General features: G+C 42.1%; 1 protein-coding gene across 1 annotated transcript in view; it reads left to right on the forward strand.

The window, feature by feature from the left end:
* The window catches only part of KIFBP (kinesin family binding protein), a 31,071-nt gene extending 24,494 nt beyond the window's left edge, over positions 1-6,577 (forward strand). Inside the window, 8 exon segments of the mRNA XM_003903855.5 lie at positions 779-894; positions 6,071-6,088; positions 6,090-6,113; positions 6,115-6,166; positions 6,169-6,194; positions 6,197-6,344; positions 6,347-6,450; positions 6,452-6,577. Of these exon segments, the coding sequence (XP_003903904.2) occupies positions 779-894; positions 6,071-6,088; positions 6,090-6,113; positions 6,115-6,166; positions 6,169-6,194; positions 6,197-6,344; positions 6,347-6,450; positions 6,452-6,577 (614 nt within the window).
* Positions 6,578-18,891: the final 12,314 nt, after the last annotated feature.

The raw sequence follows: 18,891 nt of genomic DNA on the forward strand, positions 1-18,891 counted from the left end.
TTATTTTTTTACTCTTCAAAATAGCTGAAAAAATGACAGTGTCCAGTGTTTTCAAAATGTTCTTATTGAGCATTCTCGTATATTGTTGGTTGGCGTATTTGTTGAAAATAATTTGGCTATATGTTGTGAATTACTTAAAATTGTGTAAACTCTTCTACTCAGTAAATTCCACTTCTAGGAACCTGCCCTAAGGAAGTAATCCAAAATCCAGGCAGATTTTTGCACAAATATATTCATGTTTCGAGTGTAAAAAAATGTGTGTGTGTGTATAAACTTTCTAAACCTTTGTGTTGAGGGCTGACTTTCAATAGATTGCAGCAAGAAAGCTGCCCTGCTGTGTATGACACTCTGACCCAGAAGCAGGTCATCTGAATAGTTTAGCACCAGGTTCTCCACAACCATGTGTTGTGTGACATAGAGGTTTTTGTGATAGTACAGAAATGGAAACAACAAATTCCAGGTTAGAATTGGAAGAATGGCTAAATAATGGAATATCTATTTAATTGTATATAATGGTGTACTTAAAAATGAAGCTAAGAGTTGATAATGATATGAGTAAAGTGTTTGTGGTATGAGAAAGAAATATGCAAAAATAATAGTGAGTGCTTCTGGATAGTAGGATTTGGAGTGGATCTTTCTTCCCTTTTCCCCGAGCCCCCTGCTTCAGTAAAGATCTGTTACTTTTGTAGTCAGGAAAAAGTGATATAAAAAAATTACAGTACCCAGTGAAAATTACAGTTGTGACCATTAATTTAAACAAATCACATGTATATTTTAGCTCCTGAAGCTGAAGGAGAGGTGCCAGAGCTTTATCATCAAAGAAAGGGGGAAATAGCAAGGTGCTGGATCAAATACTGTTTGACTCTCATGCAGAATGCCCAACTCTCCATGCAGGTAATGCAGTCAGAAGTTGCCTTTTTCTTTCTTAAATGAGGACATTGTAAGTAAAAACTCATAGTGGGGACTGTGCTCATTGGGGTCACATTGTGTTTAATATGAAAGGCGTGTAGAATGTTTTCATAAATATTTCTTTCTTGGTTTTAAATCGTACTCATCAAATTGATTGAATCCAGGAGGCAGAGGCTGCAGTGAGCCAAGAGTGGACCACTGCATTCCAGCCTGGGCAACAGAGCAAGACTCCATCTCAAATAAATAAATAAATAAATAAATAAATAAAATCTTACTTATCATTCAAGGCCTATCTTAAATACTACGTCTTCCTTGAAGACTTCTCTTTGGTTAGACTATAAGCTTCTTGAGAGCTGGGAACTATGTCATATTCTATTTTTTTTTTTTTTTTAAAGACAGGCTCTTGCTGTGTTGCCCAGGCTGGCGTGTGGTGATATGGTCATGGGTCACTGCAACCTTGATCTCCCCAGCTCACACAATCATCCCACCTCATCCTGGGAGTACAGGCATGTGCCACCATGTCCAGTTAATTTTTAAGTTGTTTTGTAGATACTGGCTCTCATTATGTTGCCAAGGCTGGTCTTGAACTCTTGGGTTCAAGTGATCCTCCCGCCTTTGCCTCCCAAAGTGCTGGGATTACAGGTGTGAGCCACTGTGCCTGGCCTAACTAATCTTTTTTTTTTTTTGAGACGGAGTTTGGCTGTGTTGCCCAGACTGGAGTGCTGGAGTACAGTGGTGTGATCGCAGCTGCAACCTCTGCGTCCCGGGTTCAAAGGATTCTCCTGCCTCAGCCTCCCGGGTAGCTGGGATTACAGGTGCCTGCCACCATGCCTGGCTAATTTTTGACTTTTTAGTAGAGACGGAGTCTCACCATGTTGGCCAAGCTGGTCTCCAACTCCTGACCTCAAGTGATCCACCCATCTCGGCCTCCCAGAGTGCTGGGATTACAGGTGTGAGCCACCACACCTGGCCAAGGCCTTACTAATCTTTATATACTTCTCAGTGTTATCTTACACACAGCATGGACTTGATAAAATCTAAAAGGGTAGACTTTTAAGAAATAGCTCATGTAATAGTTCAAAAATAGAAGCAGAAGTGATGGCAGTGAAGAGCATGGGCTCTGGAAACACACTAGGTAGGTATGAACTCCAGCTCTGCTGCTTCGTAGCTATGTCTTTGTGGCAATTTACTTAATATATTTTTGCCTGTATTTCCTCACAAATCAGTTGGAGATAATAGTACTTAATACTGTTGTTATGAGAGTTAGATCAGTATATATTAAGGCCTCAGAAAAGTGCCTGAGACATACTAAGTCCTTAATAAATGTTAACTACCATCATCATTATTAATTTATACCCAATCCTAGTTTCTAACCACTAGGGAGGATAATAAAATTAATCATTTAGATGCAATATACTAATTGTAGATACATAGAAGCTTTCCTGGGGGAGTCATTGTGCTTTTGTTTTTTTATATGTGTGTATTAAAGTATGATAATTTTTTTTTTTTTTTACATGGGACTCTGCTTGATAAAAGTATAATAATCTTTAGTGGTTGTATTAGTCCGTTCTCACACTGCTATAAAGAATTACTTGAGGCTAGGTGCAGCGCCTCATGCCTATAATCCCAGCACTTTGGGAGGCCAAGGTGGGTGGATCACTTGAGCCCATGAGTTTGAGACCAGCCTGGACAACATGTTGAAACCCTGTCTCTACCAAAAATACAAAAAATTAGCCAAGCATGGTGGTGTGCACCTGTAGTCCCAGCTACTGGGGAGGCTGAGGCAGGAGAATCACTTGAGCGCAGGAGGCAGAGGTTGCAGTGAGCCAACATTGCACCACTGCGCTCCAGCCTGGGTAACAGAGTGAGACCCTGTCTCAAAAAAAAAAACAGAAAAAGAACCACCTGAGACTGGGTAATTTATGAAGAAAAGAGGTTAATTGACTTACAGTTCCTCAGGCTTAACAGGAAGCATGACTGGGAGGCCTCAGGAAACTTAGAGTCATGGCAGAAGGTGAAAGGGAAGCAAGCGTGTCTTACCGTGGCAGAGCAGGAGAGAGAGAGAGCAAAGGGGGATATGCTACACACTTCAAAACCATCAGATCTCATGAGAGAGCTCACTCACTACCACAAGAACAGCAAGCAGGAAATCTGCCCCCAATGATCCAGTCACTTCCCACCAGGTCCCTCCTCCAGTCTGATGTGAGATTTGGCCGGGGACACAAATCCATACTGTATCAGTGGTAAATAATGTAGAACCTTATGAAACTACTAAACGAAAGAAAACTAAACAAACCTCAACACATCAGAAGCATAGATCTTGAAGAGATAAAGATCATTTTAGAGGTTAGAGGGTAAAGAGGAGGCATATTAAGGAAAGACAGAAAGTAGGGAGAAGAACTATGGGCTTTATGTCTAGAGAATTTGGAGCCAGGAATTGCTGTCAAGTTTCTTCTGGTCAGGTAAGGAAAGCTGGAAAAGGAGGGTTGCAGGGGCTATTGGAGCAAAACAGTAGGCTAATTTAAGAAAGCATCCTAGAGAGAACATGTAGATAAACAAGCAGCCCAGGAAGGAAGGAAGTATACAAGATTTAGAGACTTATGATCTACGTTTGAAGTAATTGTGTCAAGCATAATGCACTATGATTTGACCCTTACCTTTCATTCAGTTGATGTTTCTAGTCTGGGAACTTAGAACTTCATCACTTGGTTAGTTTAAACTCACATATTTGCCATGCTACTAAATTACTCAGATTTTCCTTAAACCCAATTTTGTTTTTTGAGATGGGGTTTCTGTCACCCAGGCTGGTGTGCAGTGGCATGATCTCCACTCACTACATCCTCCACCTCCCCAGCTCAAGCGGTCCTCCCACATCAGCCTGGGACCACAGGTGTGTGCCACTGTGCCCGGCTAATTCTTTGTATTTTTGTTAGGACGATGTTTTACCATGTTGCCCAGGCTGGTCTTGAACTCTTGAGCTCAAGCAATCCACCCATGTCAGCCTCCCAAAGTGCTAGGATTACAGGTGTGAGCCACTGCGCTCGGCCCTGACTTTCTTTTTTAACCGTAACTTCATCCTGTATCATCTGTGTATTTATCTGAAAGGCCTTCTTCAGTTCAAGCTTTTTTTTTTTTTAGACGGAGTCTTGCTCTGTCACCCAGGCTGGAGTGCAGCACAGTGGCGCAATGCGCAGTGGCGCGATCTCGGCTCACTGCAAACTCCACCTCCCAGGTTCACACCATTCTTCTGCCTCAACCTCCCGATTAGCTGGGACTACAGGCTCCCGCCACCACACCCGGCTAATCTTTTTTGTATTTTTAGTAGAGATGGGGTTTCACCGTGTTAGCCAGGATGGTCTCAATCTCCTGACCTTGTGATCCACCCACCTCGGCCTCTCAAAGTGCTGGGATTACAGGCGTGACCCACCGCGCCCAGCCCAGCTCAAGCTTTAAGACATACACATATTTATTCAATTAAGTATTTATGCCAAACCTGTGCTAGTCATTGGCCAAGGATACTATGATGGACAAAAATGAACCTAGCCTTTGACTTCATGTAAAAGTACAATTTTGCTAAGTTCCACAAAGGAGAGACACATGATATGAGAAGGCGCAATAGGAAGAAATAACAAGCAAGCTCTGGGGATGAGTAAGTAGGAGTTACCTAGCCTGAAGAAAAGAAGGTACACCATGCCAAGGAGCTGAAGCAGCATGTTTAGAAGTTCTGTGGCGTAAGGGAGGATGATATCAGAAGGGATGGAGCAAAGGCTGTGAGGTTGGAGCTGAGGGAGAGGGAGTGTGATATAAGGTAGATATAAGTTAGAGTTAGAAAGGGGCTGGAGCAATCAAGGCTTTGAAGCATTGTTGTCTTCATCTTCTGAGCATTTGGAAACCTTGAAGGGTTTGTGGAGAGATCACTAGTGAGACAGTGTCAAATGAAAAGAAGAAAAGGGGCCAGGCTGCCGCGGTCGCCCGTAATCCCAGCACTTTGGGGCGTCGAGACGCGGATCACCAGGTCAGGAGATCAAGACTATCCTGGCTAACACGGGTGAAGTCCCCGCCTCTACTAAAAAGTACAAAAAACTAGCCGGAGCGAGGTGGCGGCGCCTGTAGTCCCAGCTACTCGGGAGGCTGAGGCAGGAGAATGGCATAACCCGGGAGGGTGGATGCAGTGAGCTGGAGATCCGCCACTGCACTCCAGCCTGGGCGACAGAGCGAGACTATCACCTCAAAAAAAAAAAAGAAAGAAAAGCAAGGAAGAAAGGACTTGGGATCTGCTATTTAATTTAATGGCCAAGAAGAGCTTTACCTGGCTTCTTAACCACCTTAGTTATTCTTGTGAAGTTATTCCCCACCCCCAAGAGAGAAAACCCTTTAACTAGGGAAGGTAGATTTAACTTTTGTTCCGTTTTGGATGTCTTTAAGTAGACCTAGAGCATTTCTCTCTGATATATTTCGCTAAATAACTAATAGCATAAACATGGTAGCATTAATTTTAATGGCATCCTTTGTGAAGTATTTTGTGATGGTAGATTACAGTCTGTTTGTTTGTTTGTTTGTTTCTTGAGACGGAGTCTCTTGCACTCACCCAGGCTGGAGTGCAGTGGCACTACTCCCACTCACTGCAACCTCCGCCTCCTGGGTTCAAGCTGAGCCTCCTGCCTCAGTCTCCCAAGTGACTGGGATTACAGGCCCCCGCCACCATGCCTAGTTAATTTTGTATTTTTAGTAGAGACAGGGTTTTCACTGTGTTGGCCAGGCTGGTCTTGAACTCCTGACTCCAGGGATCCTCACTTTGGCCTCCAAAGTGCTGGGAGTAATGTATCACATGTATATAATGCTCTACAATTTCAAAGTACTTTTATAGGTAGCATTTATCTTATTGGAAGGAGTAACTGTAAATGAATTTCAGTCTCAGAATAAATGATATGTAAGCAGCTTCTGTTCATTTAAATATTTTTCTTTTTTTTTCACATTTCTTGAGTTTTCTTTAAATATAATTAAAGAAAGAGCAGTTTTCTGTGTTTAAGACTATGATACCCCTTCTAAACCAGGGTTGCAGACTTTTTCTAAAAAAACTCTTGAAGTTTGCTTTAATGTTATTTAACAGCAAGAGGTGAGTGTCCTACTTAACCACATAATTTATTTATTTTTCCTTCAGGACAACATAGGAGAGCTTTGATCTTGATAAACAGTCTGAACTTTAGAGCTTTAAGGAAAAAAGAACTAGATGAGGAGGAAAGCATTCGAAAAAGCTGTGCAGTTTTGGAACTGGTGAGCTGTGTGGGATGCCATCTCTGCAGTAGAAGAGAAAGTGAGCTACTTGAGACCTTTAGATTTTGAAGAAGCCAGAGAACTTTTCTTATTGGGTCAGCACTATGTCTCTTTTGAGGCAAAAGAGTTCTTTCAGATTGATGGTTATGTCACTGACCATATTGGAAGGTCCAAGACTACAGTGCTCTGTTTAAGGTGCTTGCATTCTTTGAAACTGACATGGAGAGACGGGTGCAAGATGATAAACGCAGAATAGCCATGCTAGAGCCCCCTAACTGTAGACCTGAATCCACAGTATTACCTTAAGCTGGTCAACAGACAGATCCAGCTGAAATTCGTACTACGCTTAATAAGTGATAAGATAGATTTTAGACACCTGAGATATCCAGAATAAAGCATTCCTGAGCATAGGGAAGATGTGTTCTTCCGCCATGTTAGCTAAGTTTCTCGATGCCCGCCTCTATGGTAAAATCTCACACGATCCTAAGAAAGAGTTGGAAAATTTGGCAACATCATTGGAACATTACAAATTTATTATTGATTATTGTGAAAAGCATCCCAGGAGGCTGCCCAAGAAATAGAAGGAGCTAGAACTTAGTAAAGAGATGGTTAGTCTTCTCCCAACAAAAATGGTGGAGAGATTCAGAACCAAGATGGCCCTGACTTAACTCTGTTTCTAAAGAAAGGAAATGTGCAATATTGAAGTGATCTTTTCCCTAGTCAAACAGGCCCAATTCCATTGTGATTTTACCTTTTAATGGCCAGGTGATGCAGTTTGAGCTTGAGATACAGTCAACTGAGGTTTGCTAGATCCTAAGGAACATAAAGTTAATAAAAACTTACACCTAATTATGTAAATTGCCTTGTTAAAGACATGGATTTGTATTTTAGATGCTTGTTTCCTATTTAAATATAGACATTTCTACCCTCAGTTTCTAAATGTAGATTATTTGTTGGCTAGTACTTGATAGATTCCTTTATAAGAAAAATGCTGGGTAATGTACATGGTAGACAAACCTTGTTACTATATTAAGATTGAAAGTAACTTCTCTAGTTACTCCCTTCCTAAAATATTTGATTTCTAACCCCCACCCAAAAATCTTTCCCTTTGAAAATACTAAAACTGCTATGTTATTATAAAGTGTAAAATGGTTTGTCTTAATTATAGGAGAAAAAAAGGCCTTGTTGAAATAAAATAAACTGACTTATTTCTCACTAATAAAAACTCCATTTCCTCTTTGTTTCTTGTGAGCATTGGTTTTATTTATTGATACCCTCAAAGATATTAGCTTATTTGAAGCTAGAGAAGAGTATTTCTTCAATAACATTGCACAGTTAGGAAAACATTAAAAATATCATTCAGGGAGCTGAGTGTGGTGGCTCATGCCTGTAATCCCAGCACTTTGTAGGCCTGGCGACACCCTGAGGCCAGGAGTTTGAGACCAGCCTGGGCAACAAAAGTGAGACCCCATCTCTACAAAACATACAAAAACTAGCTGGGGCATTGTGCCACCTGTCTGTAATCCCAGCTACTTGCAGGCTAAGGTGGAGATTTCGTTTGAGCCCAGGAGGCCAAGGCTGCAGTGAACCATAATTGCCACTTCACACTCCAGCCCGGGTGACAGACCCTCATTCAAAAATAAAATAAAATATTATTCACTTAGTAAATATTTATTGAGCTACTAATATGTCCCAGGAAATCTTACTGACTGATTTCTTGTCAGAAGATCCTGGCATGTTTATAAACTTCTGGGCACCAAGGGAGAAAGGATATATTTGTCATAACTAAACCTGTTAAAGAGGATATATCTGTCATAATTAAAACCTTTGCTAAAGTGTGTTAGTCATTTTAAGAAATGCAGGAATGAAATGGAGTCTTATCCGTGCATGGTCAAGATCAGTCGTAACATTCAATATATAGAGAATAGCTCTGTGTTAGCTTGCCTGTTAAAATTGTTCTTGAAAAGCTAGGTCTGGGTCAACACTAAGATTCTGTAACATTTATGTAAACACACACACACACATGAAAATCACTTTGCTTTCCCTTTGAGATCAATTTTCCAGGAAGAAAAATTTTGAGTATAATAGTCAGAAATGTAATTCACTCAATATTTAACTGATATTTATCTGCCTTATTTCGCTAGTCAGGCCTCTTTCTCTCACTTTTCAATCATAGAGGATATGATGATTAACAGATAAACAAGGACCTTGTTCTCACAGAGGAATAAACAACTAAGATAATTTCAGGCCATAAGGGCTGTTAAGAAAGGAAACTGAAAGTAAACTTTTTTTTTTTTTTTTTTGAGATAGAGTCTCGCTCTGTCGCTCCAGGCTGGAGTGCAGTGGCGTGATCTCGGCTCACTGTGCAATTTCTGCCTCCTGGATTCAAGCAATTCTCCTGCCCCTCAGCCTCCCGAGTAGCTGGTAATACAGGTGGCACAACACCACACCTGGGTAATTTTTGTATTTTAGTAGAGGCGGGTTTCACCATGCTGGCCAGGCTGGCCTCCTTTGAACTCTGACATCAAGTGGATCTGCTCACCTCGGCTTCCCAAAGTGCTGGGGATTACAGGTGTGGAGCCACCACGCCCAGCCTGAAATGGTAAACTTAATGGAAGGGGTGCTGTCTAAGCTGTGGTGATCTGGAAAGGTCTTTGAGAAGGTGGGAGGTGACACTGATGAGAACTAAATGGGGAAGAAAAGCAGCCAGGTCATCTTTTAGGTAGGGTGTTCCAGGGCTGAATAAGCTCAGAAGGAGTTTGGCATGAGAAAGCACTAGAGTGGCTGGAGCGAAGGGTGGAGCAGGCGGGAACAGTGGGGAGTCCAGTTGGAGAGGGCTTTAGATCAGGGTGGGTGAGTTTGGATTTTATTCAAGGTGCAGTGGGAACTTACAAAATTTTAAAAGGGAGCAGCGTGATCTGGATTGTTTTTTTTTTTTTTTTTTTTTTTTTGAGACAGAGTCTCATTTGTCGCCCCAGGCTGGAGTGCAGGGCGCACCTTTGGCTCACTGCAAGCTCCTCGCCTCAGGTTCACGCCTATTCTCCTGCTCTCTGCCTCCTGAGTAGCTGGGACTACAGGCGCCCACCACCACGCCTGGCTAATTTTTTGTATTTTTAGTAGAGACGAGTTTCACCTGCGGTTAGCCAGGATGGTCTCAATCTCTTGACCTTGTGATCCACCCGCCTTGGCCTCCCAAAGTGCTGGGATTACAGACATGAGCCACCGCACCCGGCCTCTGATTGGAATTTTTAAGAAACTACTCTGGCTCTTAGGGCAAGGGAAGGGGGAAAGGGCAGCCGAGAACCAGAGGAAGCAGAGAAACAAGTGAGTTTCTGTTAAGATTAATCCAAGTGAGAGATGAAAGTGGTTTGGACTAGGATGAGGGAGTAGAGATGGAGAAAAGTGGATACATTCTGGATGTGTTTTGAACACGTTAGAGGGTAAAGTGTAGAGCATGAGGGGAAAAGAAGAGCCATGTTAAGCTGAGGAAGTATGGAGGCAAAGCATGTTTTTATGGGGGATATGTGGGTTTAGAATTAAGAGTTTTGGGGGAGGTTCCAAGATGGCCAAATAGGAACAGCTCCAGTCTACAGCTCCCAGCGTGAGCAACGCAGAAGATGGGTGATTTCTGCATTTCCAACTGAGGTACTGGGTTCATCTCACTGGGGCTTATTGGACAGTGAATGCAGCCCACCGAGTGTGAGCCGAAGCAGGGTGAGGCAGGGAAGTACAAGGGGTTGGGGAATTCCCTTTCCTAGCTAAGGGAAGCTGTGACAGATGGCACCTGGAAAATCGGGTCACTCCCACCCTACTACTGTCCTTTTCCAATGATCTTGGCAAATGGCACACCAGGAGATTATATCCTACACCTGGCTTGGAGGGTCCCACGCCCACAGAGCCTTGCTCATTGCTAGCACAGCAGTCTGAGATCAAACTGCAAGGCTGCAGCAAGGCTGGGGGAGGGGCGCCCACCATTGCTGAGGCTTGGATAAGTAAACAAAGCAGCCGAGAAGCTCCAACTGGGTGGAGCCCACCACAGCTCAAGGAGGCCTGCCTGCCTGTGTAGACTCCACCTCTAGGGGCAGGGCATAGCTGAACAAAAGGCAGTGAAACTTTTGCAGACTTAAACGTCCCCATCTGACAGCTTTGAAGAGAGCAGTGGTTTTCCCAGCACGGAGTTTGAGATCTGAGAGTGGACAGACTGTCCTCTCAAGTGGGTCCCTGACCCCCAAGTAGCCTAACTGGGAGGCACCTCCCAGTAGGGGCAGACTGACACCTCACACGGCCGGGTGCCCCTCTGAGCCAAAGCTTCCAGAGGAACAATCAGGCAGCAACATTTGCTGTTCTGCAATATTTGCTGTTCTGCAGCCTCCTCTGGTAATACTCTGGTAAACAGGGTCTGGAGTGGACATCCAGCAAACTCCAACAGACCTGCAGCTGAGGGTCCTGACTGTTAGAAGGAAAACTAACAAACAGAAAGGACATCCACACCAAAACCCCATCTGTACGTCACCATCATCAAAGACCAAAGGTAGATAAAACCACAAAGATGGGGAGAAACCAGAGCAGAAAAACCGAAAATTCTAAAAATTAGAGCGCCTATTCTCCTCCAAAGGAACACAGCTCCTCACCAGCAATGGAACAAAGCTGGACGGAGAATGACTTTGACAAGTTGAGAGAAGAAGGCTTCAGATGATTGGTAATAACCAACTTTTCTGAGCAAAAGGAGAATGTTCAAGCCTATCGCAAAAAAAGCTAAAAACCTTGATAAACGATTAGACAAATGGCTAACTAGAATAACCAGTGTAGAGAAGTCCTTAAATGACCTGATGGAGCTGAAAACCATGGCATGAGAACTGCGTGATGCATGCACAAACTTCAGTAGTCGATTTGATCAACTGGAAGAAAGGGTATCAGTGATTGAAGATCAAATGAACGAAATGAAACGAGAAGAGAAGTTTAAAGAAAAAAGTAAAAAGAAATGAACAAAGCCTCCAAGAAATAGGGGACTATGTGAAAAGACCAAATCTATGTCTGATTGGTATACCTGAAAGTGACGAGGAGAATGGAACCAAGTTGGGAAACACTTTTCAGGATATATTATGCGGGAGAACTTCCCCAGCCTAGCAAGGCAGGCCAACATTCAGATTCAGGAAATACAGAGAATGCCACAAAGATACTCCTCGACAAGAGCAACTCCAAGACACGTAATTGTCAGATTCACCAAAGTTGAAATGAAGGAAAAAATGTTAAGGGCAGCCAGAGAGAAAGGTCAGGTTACCCACAAAGGGAAGCCCATCAGACTAACAGCAGATGTCCCAGCAGAAACTCTACAAGTCAGAAGAGAGTGGGGGCCAATATTCAACATTCTTAAGGAAAAGAATTTTCAACCCAGAATTTCATATCCAGCCAAACTAAGCTTCATAAGTGAAGGAGAAATAAAATCCTTTACAGACGAGCAAATGCTGAGAGATTTTGTCACCACCAGGCCTGCCTTACAAGAGTTCCTGAAGGAAGCACTAAACATGGAAAGGAATAACCGGTACCAGCCACTGCAAAAACATGCCAAATTGTAAAGACCATCGATGCTAGGAAGAACTGCATCAAGTAATGAGCAAAATAACCAGCTAACATAATGACAGGATAAAATTCACATATAACAAGATTAACTTAAATGTAAATGGGCTAAATGCTCCAATTAAAAGACACAGACTTGCAAATTGGATAAAGAGTCAAGACCCATCAATGTGCGTATTCAGGAGACCCATCTCACATGCAGAGACACACATAGGCTCAAAATAAAGGGATGGAGGAAGATCTACCAAGCAAATGGAAAACAAAAAAAAGCAATGGTTGCAGTCCTAGTCTCTGATAAAACAGACTTTAAACCAACAAAGATCAGAAGAGACAAGGCCATTACATAATGGTAAAGGGATCAATTCAACAAGAAGAACTATCCTAAATATATATGCACCCAGTACAGGAGCACCCAGATTCATAAAACAAGTCCTTGGAGACCTACAAAGAGACTTAGACTCCTACACAATAATAATGGGAAACTTTAACACCCCACTGTCAACATTAGACAGATCAACGAGACAGAAAGTTAACAAGGCTATCCAGGAATTGAACTCATCTCTGCACCAAGCGGACCTAATAGACATCTACAGAACTCTCCACCCCAAATCAACAGAATATACATTCTTCTCAGCACCACATCGCACTTATTCCAAAATTGACCACATAGTTGGAAGTAAAGCACTCCTCAGCAAATGGAAAAGAACAGAAATTACAACAAACTGTCACTCAGACCACAATGCAATCAAACTAGAATTCAGGATTAAGAAATTTACTCAAAACTTCTCAACTACATGAAAACTGAACCAACCTGCTCCTGAATGACTATTGGGTACATAACGAAATGAAGGCAGAAATAAAGATGTTCTTTGAAACCAATGAGAACAAAGATACAACATACCAGAATCTCTGGGACACATTTAAAGCAGTGTGTAGAGGGAAATTTATAGCACTAAATGTCCACAAGAGAAAGCAGGAAAGATCTTAAAATTGACACCCTAACATCACAATTAAAACAACTAGAGAAGCAAAAGCAAACACATTCAAAAGCTAGCAGAAGGCAAGAAATAACTAAGATCAGAGCAGAACTGAAGGAGATAGCGACACAAAAAACCCTCCAGAAAATCAATGCATCCAGGAGCTGGTTGTTTGAAAAAGTCAACAAAATTGATTGACTGCTAGCAAGACTAATAAAGAAGAAAAGAGAGAAGAATCAAATAGACACAATAAAAAATGATAAAGGGATATCACCACCAATCCCACAGAACTACAAACTACCATCAGAGAATACTATAAACACCTCTATGCAAATAAACTAGAAAATCTAGAAGAAATGGATCAATTCCTGGACACATACACCCTCCCAAGACTAAACCAGGAAGAAGTTGAATCCCGGAATAGACCAATAACAGGCTCTGAAATTGAGGCAACAATTAATAGCCTACCAACCAAAAAAAGTTCAGGACCAGACGGATTCACAGCTGAATTCTACCAGAGGTACAAAGAGGAGCTGGTACCATTTCTTCTGAAACTATTCCAATCAATAGAAAAAGAGGGAATCCTCCCTAACTCATTTTATGAAGCCAGCATCATCCTGATACCAAAGCCTGGCAGAGACACAACAAAAAAAGAGAATTGTAGACCAATATCCCTGATGAACATTGATGCAAAAATCCTCAATAAAATACTGGCAAACCGAATCCAGCAGCACATCAAAAAGCTTATCCACTATGATCAATTCGGCTTCATCCCTGGGATGCAAGGCTGGTTCAACATATGCAAATCAATAAACATAATCCATCATATAAACAGAACCAAAGACAAAAACCACATGATTATCTCAATAGATGCAGAAAACAAGATAAGATTGGCATGGCTTTGTTTTTGTGTGAGTGTGTTTGTGTTTGTTTTTGTTTTTGGCTTGACTCAGGATTTAAAAACTGGACTGTGAAGGTGACAGCAGTTGGTTAGAGTGAGCATCCCCCAGAGTTATACAATGTGGCCAAGGACTTTGACTGTACCTTGTTCTTCTTTTTCTTTTTTTAATATTTATTTTATTTATTTATTTGTTTTGAGATGGAGTCTTACTCTGTTGCCCAGGCTGGAGGGCTTTGATGTGATCTCAGCTCGCTGCAACCTTCGCCTCCCAGGTTCACGTGATTCTCCTGCCTCAGCCTCTCGAGTAGCTGGGACTACAGGCACGTGCCACCATGCCCGGCTAATTTTTTTTTTTTTTTTAGTAGAGACGGGGTTTCACCATGTTGGTCAGGCTGGTCTCAAACTCTTGACCTCAAATGATCTGCTCTCCTCATCCCCCAAAGTGCTGGGATTACAGGCATGGGCTACCATGTCGGGCCACATTGTTCTTTTTTAAAATAGTCATTCCAAATATCGTGAGGTGCATTGTTACAGGAAGTCCCTTGCCCTCCCCAAATCCAGCCCACTTCTGTCTAGGGAGAATGGCCCAGTCCATTCCCAAGTCCACACAGGGGAGGTGATAGCATTGCTTTCGTGTAAATTATGTAATGCGGGACAGGCGCGGTGGCTCACGCCTGTAATCCCAATACTTTGGAGGGCTGGGGGGCGGGGTGGATCACCTGAGGTCAGGAGTTCGAGACCAGACTGGCTAACATGGTAAAACCCTGTTTCTGCTGGAAATACAAAAAATTAGCCGGGCATGGTGGCATGCGCCTGTGGTCCCAGCTGCTCGGGAGGTTGAGGCAGGAGAATCACTTGAACCCAGGAGGCTAAGGTTGCAGTGAGCTGAGGTCGTGCCATTGCACTCCAGCTTGGGCAACAAGAGCGAAACTCCGTCTCAAAAAAAAAAAAAAAAAAAAAGCATGTAATGCGAAATTTAAAAAATCTCTCCCTTATGCTTTTTTATTTTGTTTCATTTTGAATGATCAGCCATCATGGCCCCTCTTTTTTGTCCCCCAGGTTCAGATGTATGAAGGCTTTTTGTCTCCTTGGGAGCGGGTGGAGGTGTGGAGGCAGCCAGGGTTTACCTGTACACTGACTTGAGACCAGTTGAATAAAAGTGCACTCCTTAAAAAAAAAAAAGATAAAATTCAAGTATAACAGTCAGTGGCCTTAAAACCAGTCTTTATCCCAATAGCCATCAACATACTCTGCTATTTGTCATTTGCTCTCTGTAGTGACTTGTTATATTTTAAGACTGTGTTTCCGTTGGCTGCTTTGCAGTCCTGCCGTCTGTTCACATAGCCTATGCCACAAACACTGCTTTCCCTGAGCCTGGCTTCCCAGAGATAGTTGTCTTCCAAGACCTCAATGCCCCTTTGCACTTAAAATTATCAAGGACATCAAGATTTTTTGTTTATGTATGTTATATATTTCTATATTCACCCCATTTGAAATTTAAGTGGATACATTTAAATAATTTATGTTAAAATGAGAATAATAAACCCATTGCATTTAAAGATAACTTTTTGTTTTTGTTTTTTGCGATGTATTTATATATACTATATATTTTATATTTATATAAATTATAAAATATATAGTATATATAAATATATATTATAAAATATATAGCATATATAAATATATTTTATATATAGTATATATTTATATAAATATAAATTATATATAAAATATATATACTATATATTTATATATACTTATATATATTTATATATACTTATATATTTATATAAGTATAAATGAATATATATTTATATGTACTAATATATTTTATATATTATATATACTAATATATATTTATATATTATATATATACACTAATACATATTTATATATTATATTTTTCCCCCTTCTTTTTTATAGAGATGGGGGTCTCACCATGTTGCCCAGACTGGTCTCAAATCTTGGACTCAAGCAATCCTCCTACCTCAGCTTCTCCAAAATGCTGGGATTACAAGCATGAGCCTGTAACTAAACTTGAGGCATGAGTCTGTTTCTAAGCTTGCCATAGACATCTTCAGTGCATGTCTGCTTTTTGATTACCACAGTCACTAATCATGGGTTATAAAAATAAAGAATTCAAATATGTTAGGGCAATAATAAATTATGTATAGATGCATTCATGTTGCAGTACAAAAATGAGCCTTTCAGTCATTTTGCTCTCTAGATAGATGTAATCTTTTTTTTAAAAATTAATTGCTTTCCTCTTGAGCCTGGGAGGTCAAGGCTGCAGTGAGCCATGATTGCGTTACTGCACTCCAGCCTGGGTGACAGAGAGAGACCCTGTGTCATAAACATAAATAAATAAATATTTTTAAAAAGATTCTAAGGCTGAACATGGCGGCTCACGCCTGTAATCCCAGCACTTTGGGAGGCCAAGGCAGGAGGATTGCTTGAGACCAGGAGTTCGAGACCAACATGGGCAACATAGGGAGACTCCTGTCTCTACAAATAAAAATCAAGAAAAATTTATTGGAGGCCACAATGTCTATTACTATTTTAAAATTATTTTTTATTATTAGGCTTTGAAAAAAAGTCTAGGATGGGAAAACAAAATTCAAGAAAGCAACCAGAACTATGTGTCAAGGAGAAATCCCAAAGAAAGTATAGCTTTCGTTAAACCTCACCCATATAACTCATAATCCAACCAGGGTCTTTTTTTTTTTTTTTTTTTTGAGATAGAGTCTCGCCCTGTCACCCAGACTGGAATGCAGTGGCATGATCTTGGCTCACTGCAACCTCTGCCTCCCACGTTCAAACAATTCTCCTGTCTCAGCCTCCGGAGTAGCTGGGACTGCAGGTGCCTGCAATCACGCCTGGCTAATTTTTGTACTTTTAGTACAGACAGGGATTTCACTGTGTTGGCCAGGCTAGTCGAGAACTCCTGACCTCAGGTGATCCTCCAGCCTTGGCCTCCCAAAGTGCTGGGATTACAGGCAAAAGCCATCTCGCGTGGCCCCAACCAGACTCTTTAAGCCAGTAACCTCTTTCTCAGGAAGGTCATGACCCCATATTAATTTTTCATCTACAGGAAGTGACAAGAGGGCTTTATGCATGTGCTGTGTAAAAATGGGGTTCAAAATGTAGTTAATAGAAACAGACCTGAGAATGTGCTAGATGATTATGAGTCGCCGAATCCGACATGACCTGCAGCAGCCACATACCAACTCTATCAGTACAGAGCTCTGTCTCCACACTTCCTTCTGAGTTATCTCATCCACTTTTTCTCCACTGGTTATCTTAATCATTTTGCCTTTCCTGTTACCACTCTAAGTCAGGTTTTGTTATCAGAAGAACTCATCACCCTTTAGCTATCTATACTTTTGTGTGGATGATTTTTATGCTTTAAATTTACCCAAAACCTATTGCTTGGACACTAAGAAAATGGAACAAATATGCAAGAAATGTTAACAATGAAAACAGAATAATTTCCAATCTGCTCCACTGATTGTGCAAAACTGTAGGATGACTTTATGTCAAAATCATTGCCCTTTTAGACTCAAGAGTTTTGAACTCTGCTTCCAAAGAGTTAATCCTTCATCCGTGTTTTTTGTGCGCGGAGCCCATAAAATCTAATTACATTTCACTTATATATAAGGAGAAATGACTCCCAAATTCGTCTGGAAAAGTAGCTTTTTTTGTTGTTGTTGTTTTGAGACAGAGTCTCGCTCTGCTGCCGAGGCTAGAGTGCAGTGGTGTGATCTTGGCTCACTGCAGCCTCTACCTCCCAGGTTCAAGTGATTCTCCTGCTTTGGCTGAGTAGCTGGGACTACAGGTGTGCACCACTGCATCTATCTAATTTTTAAATTTTTAGTAGAGATGGGGTTTCACCATGTTGGCCAGGCTGGTCTCAAACCCCTGACCTCAAGTGATCTAACTGCCTTGGCCTCCCAAAGTGCTGGGATTACAGGCATGAGCCACTGAGCCCGGCCAGGTTTTGTTCACTGAGGATGTGCCAGTGTCCCAAGTTGTAAAAAGTTAATTCCATAGGCTTGCTTCTTGCCTTCCTAGTTCAAAAATCATATATATCTTATCGTAGGAATACACTAAGGTGTCGATACTAAATATAGAAAGTATGTTTGGGATGATCTGACTTGAAATATGGTTGTTATAAATGGAAATCACTTTGTGTTACATTGGGGTGCATAGAGAACTAGGCCGAACTCTCAGAGCAGCTGATAAGGTGCTAGAGAAGCGGGGTGCGGTGGCTCACGCCTGTAGCCCCAGCACACTAGGAGGCCGAGGCAGGTGGATCACTTAAGGTCAGGAGTTCGAGACCAGCCTTGCCAACATGGTGAAACCCCATCTCTATTAAAAACACAAAAATTAGCCAGGCGTGGTTGCGGGCACCTGTAATCCCAGCTACTCGGGAGGCTGAGGCAGGAGAATTGCTGGAACCTGGGAGGCAGAGGTTTCAGTGAGCCGAGATTGTGCCACTGTACTTCAGCCTGGGTGACAGAGCAAGACTCCGTCTCAAAAAAAAAAAAAAAAAAAAGAAAGTGCAAGAGGCCAAGATGCTACTAAGCTGACACAGACAGAACACAAATAGGTCTCAGCTATGAGCTCCAAATTTAAGTATTGATTGCTAATTAATCTGCTTCTCACATGGGCAACTCTGTGTTCCTGGGTAAGCAGCAGGGATTTGTTTGTATCATTCAATTATTTAATGATACTTACAAATTTAACTTAATAGGGCAGGGTGCGGTGGCTCATGCCTGTAATCCCAGCACTTTGAGAGGCCAAGGTGAGTGGATCACAAGGTCAGGGGTTCCAGACCAGCCCGACTAACATGGTGAGACCACGTCTCTACTAAAAATACAAAAATTAGCTGGGCGTGGTGGCAGTCGCCTGTAGTCTCAGCTACTCAGGATGCTGAGGCAGGAGAATTGCTTGAACCCGGGAGGCGGAGGTTGCAGTGAGCCGAGATAGCACCACTGACTCCAGCCTGGGTGACAGAGCGAGACTCCATCTTAAAAAAAAAAAAGGCCAGGCGAGGTGGCTCAAGCCTGTAACTTCCAGCACTTTGGGAGGCCGACGAGCCGGATCACAAGGTCAGAGATCGAGACCATCCTGGCTAACACGGTGAAACCCTCGCCTCTACTAAAAAATACAAAAACTAGCTGGGGTGGTGGCGGGGCACCTGTAGTGCAGCTACTCCGGAGGCTGAGGCAGGAGAATGGCATAAACCCAGGA

The sequence above is a fragment of the Papio anubis genome, chromosome 11 (genome assembly GCF_008728515.1).
Source record: "Papio anubis isolate 15944 chromosome 11, Panubis1.0, whole genome shotgun sequence".
Lineage (NCBI taxonomy): Eukaryota > Metazoa > Chordata > Mammalia > Primates > Cercopithecidae > Papio > Papio anubis.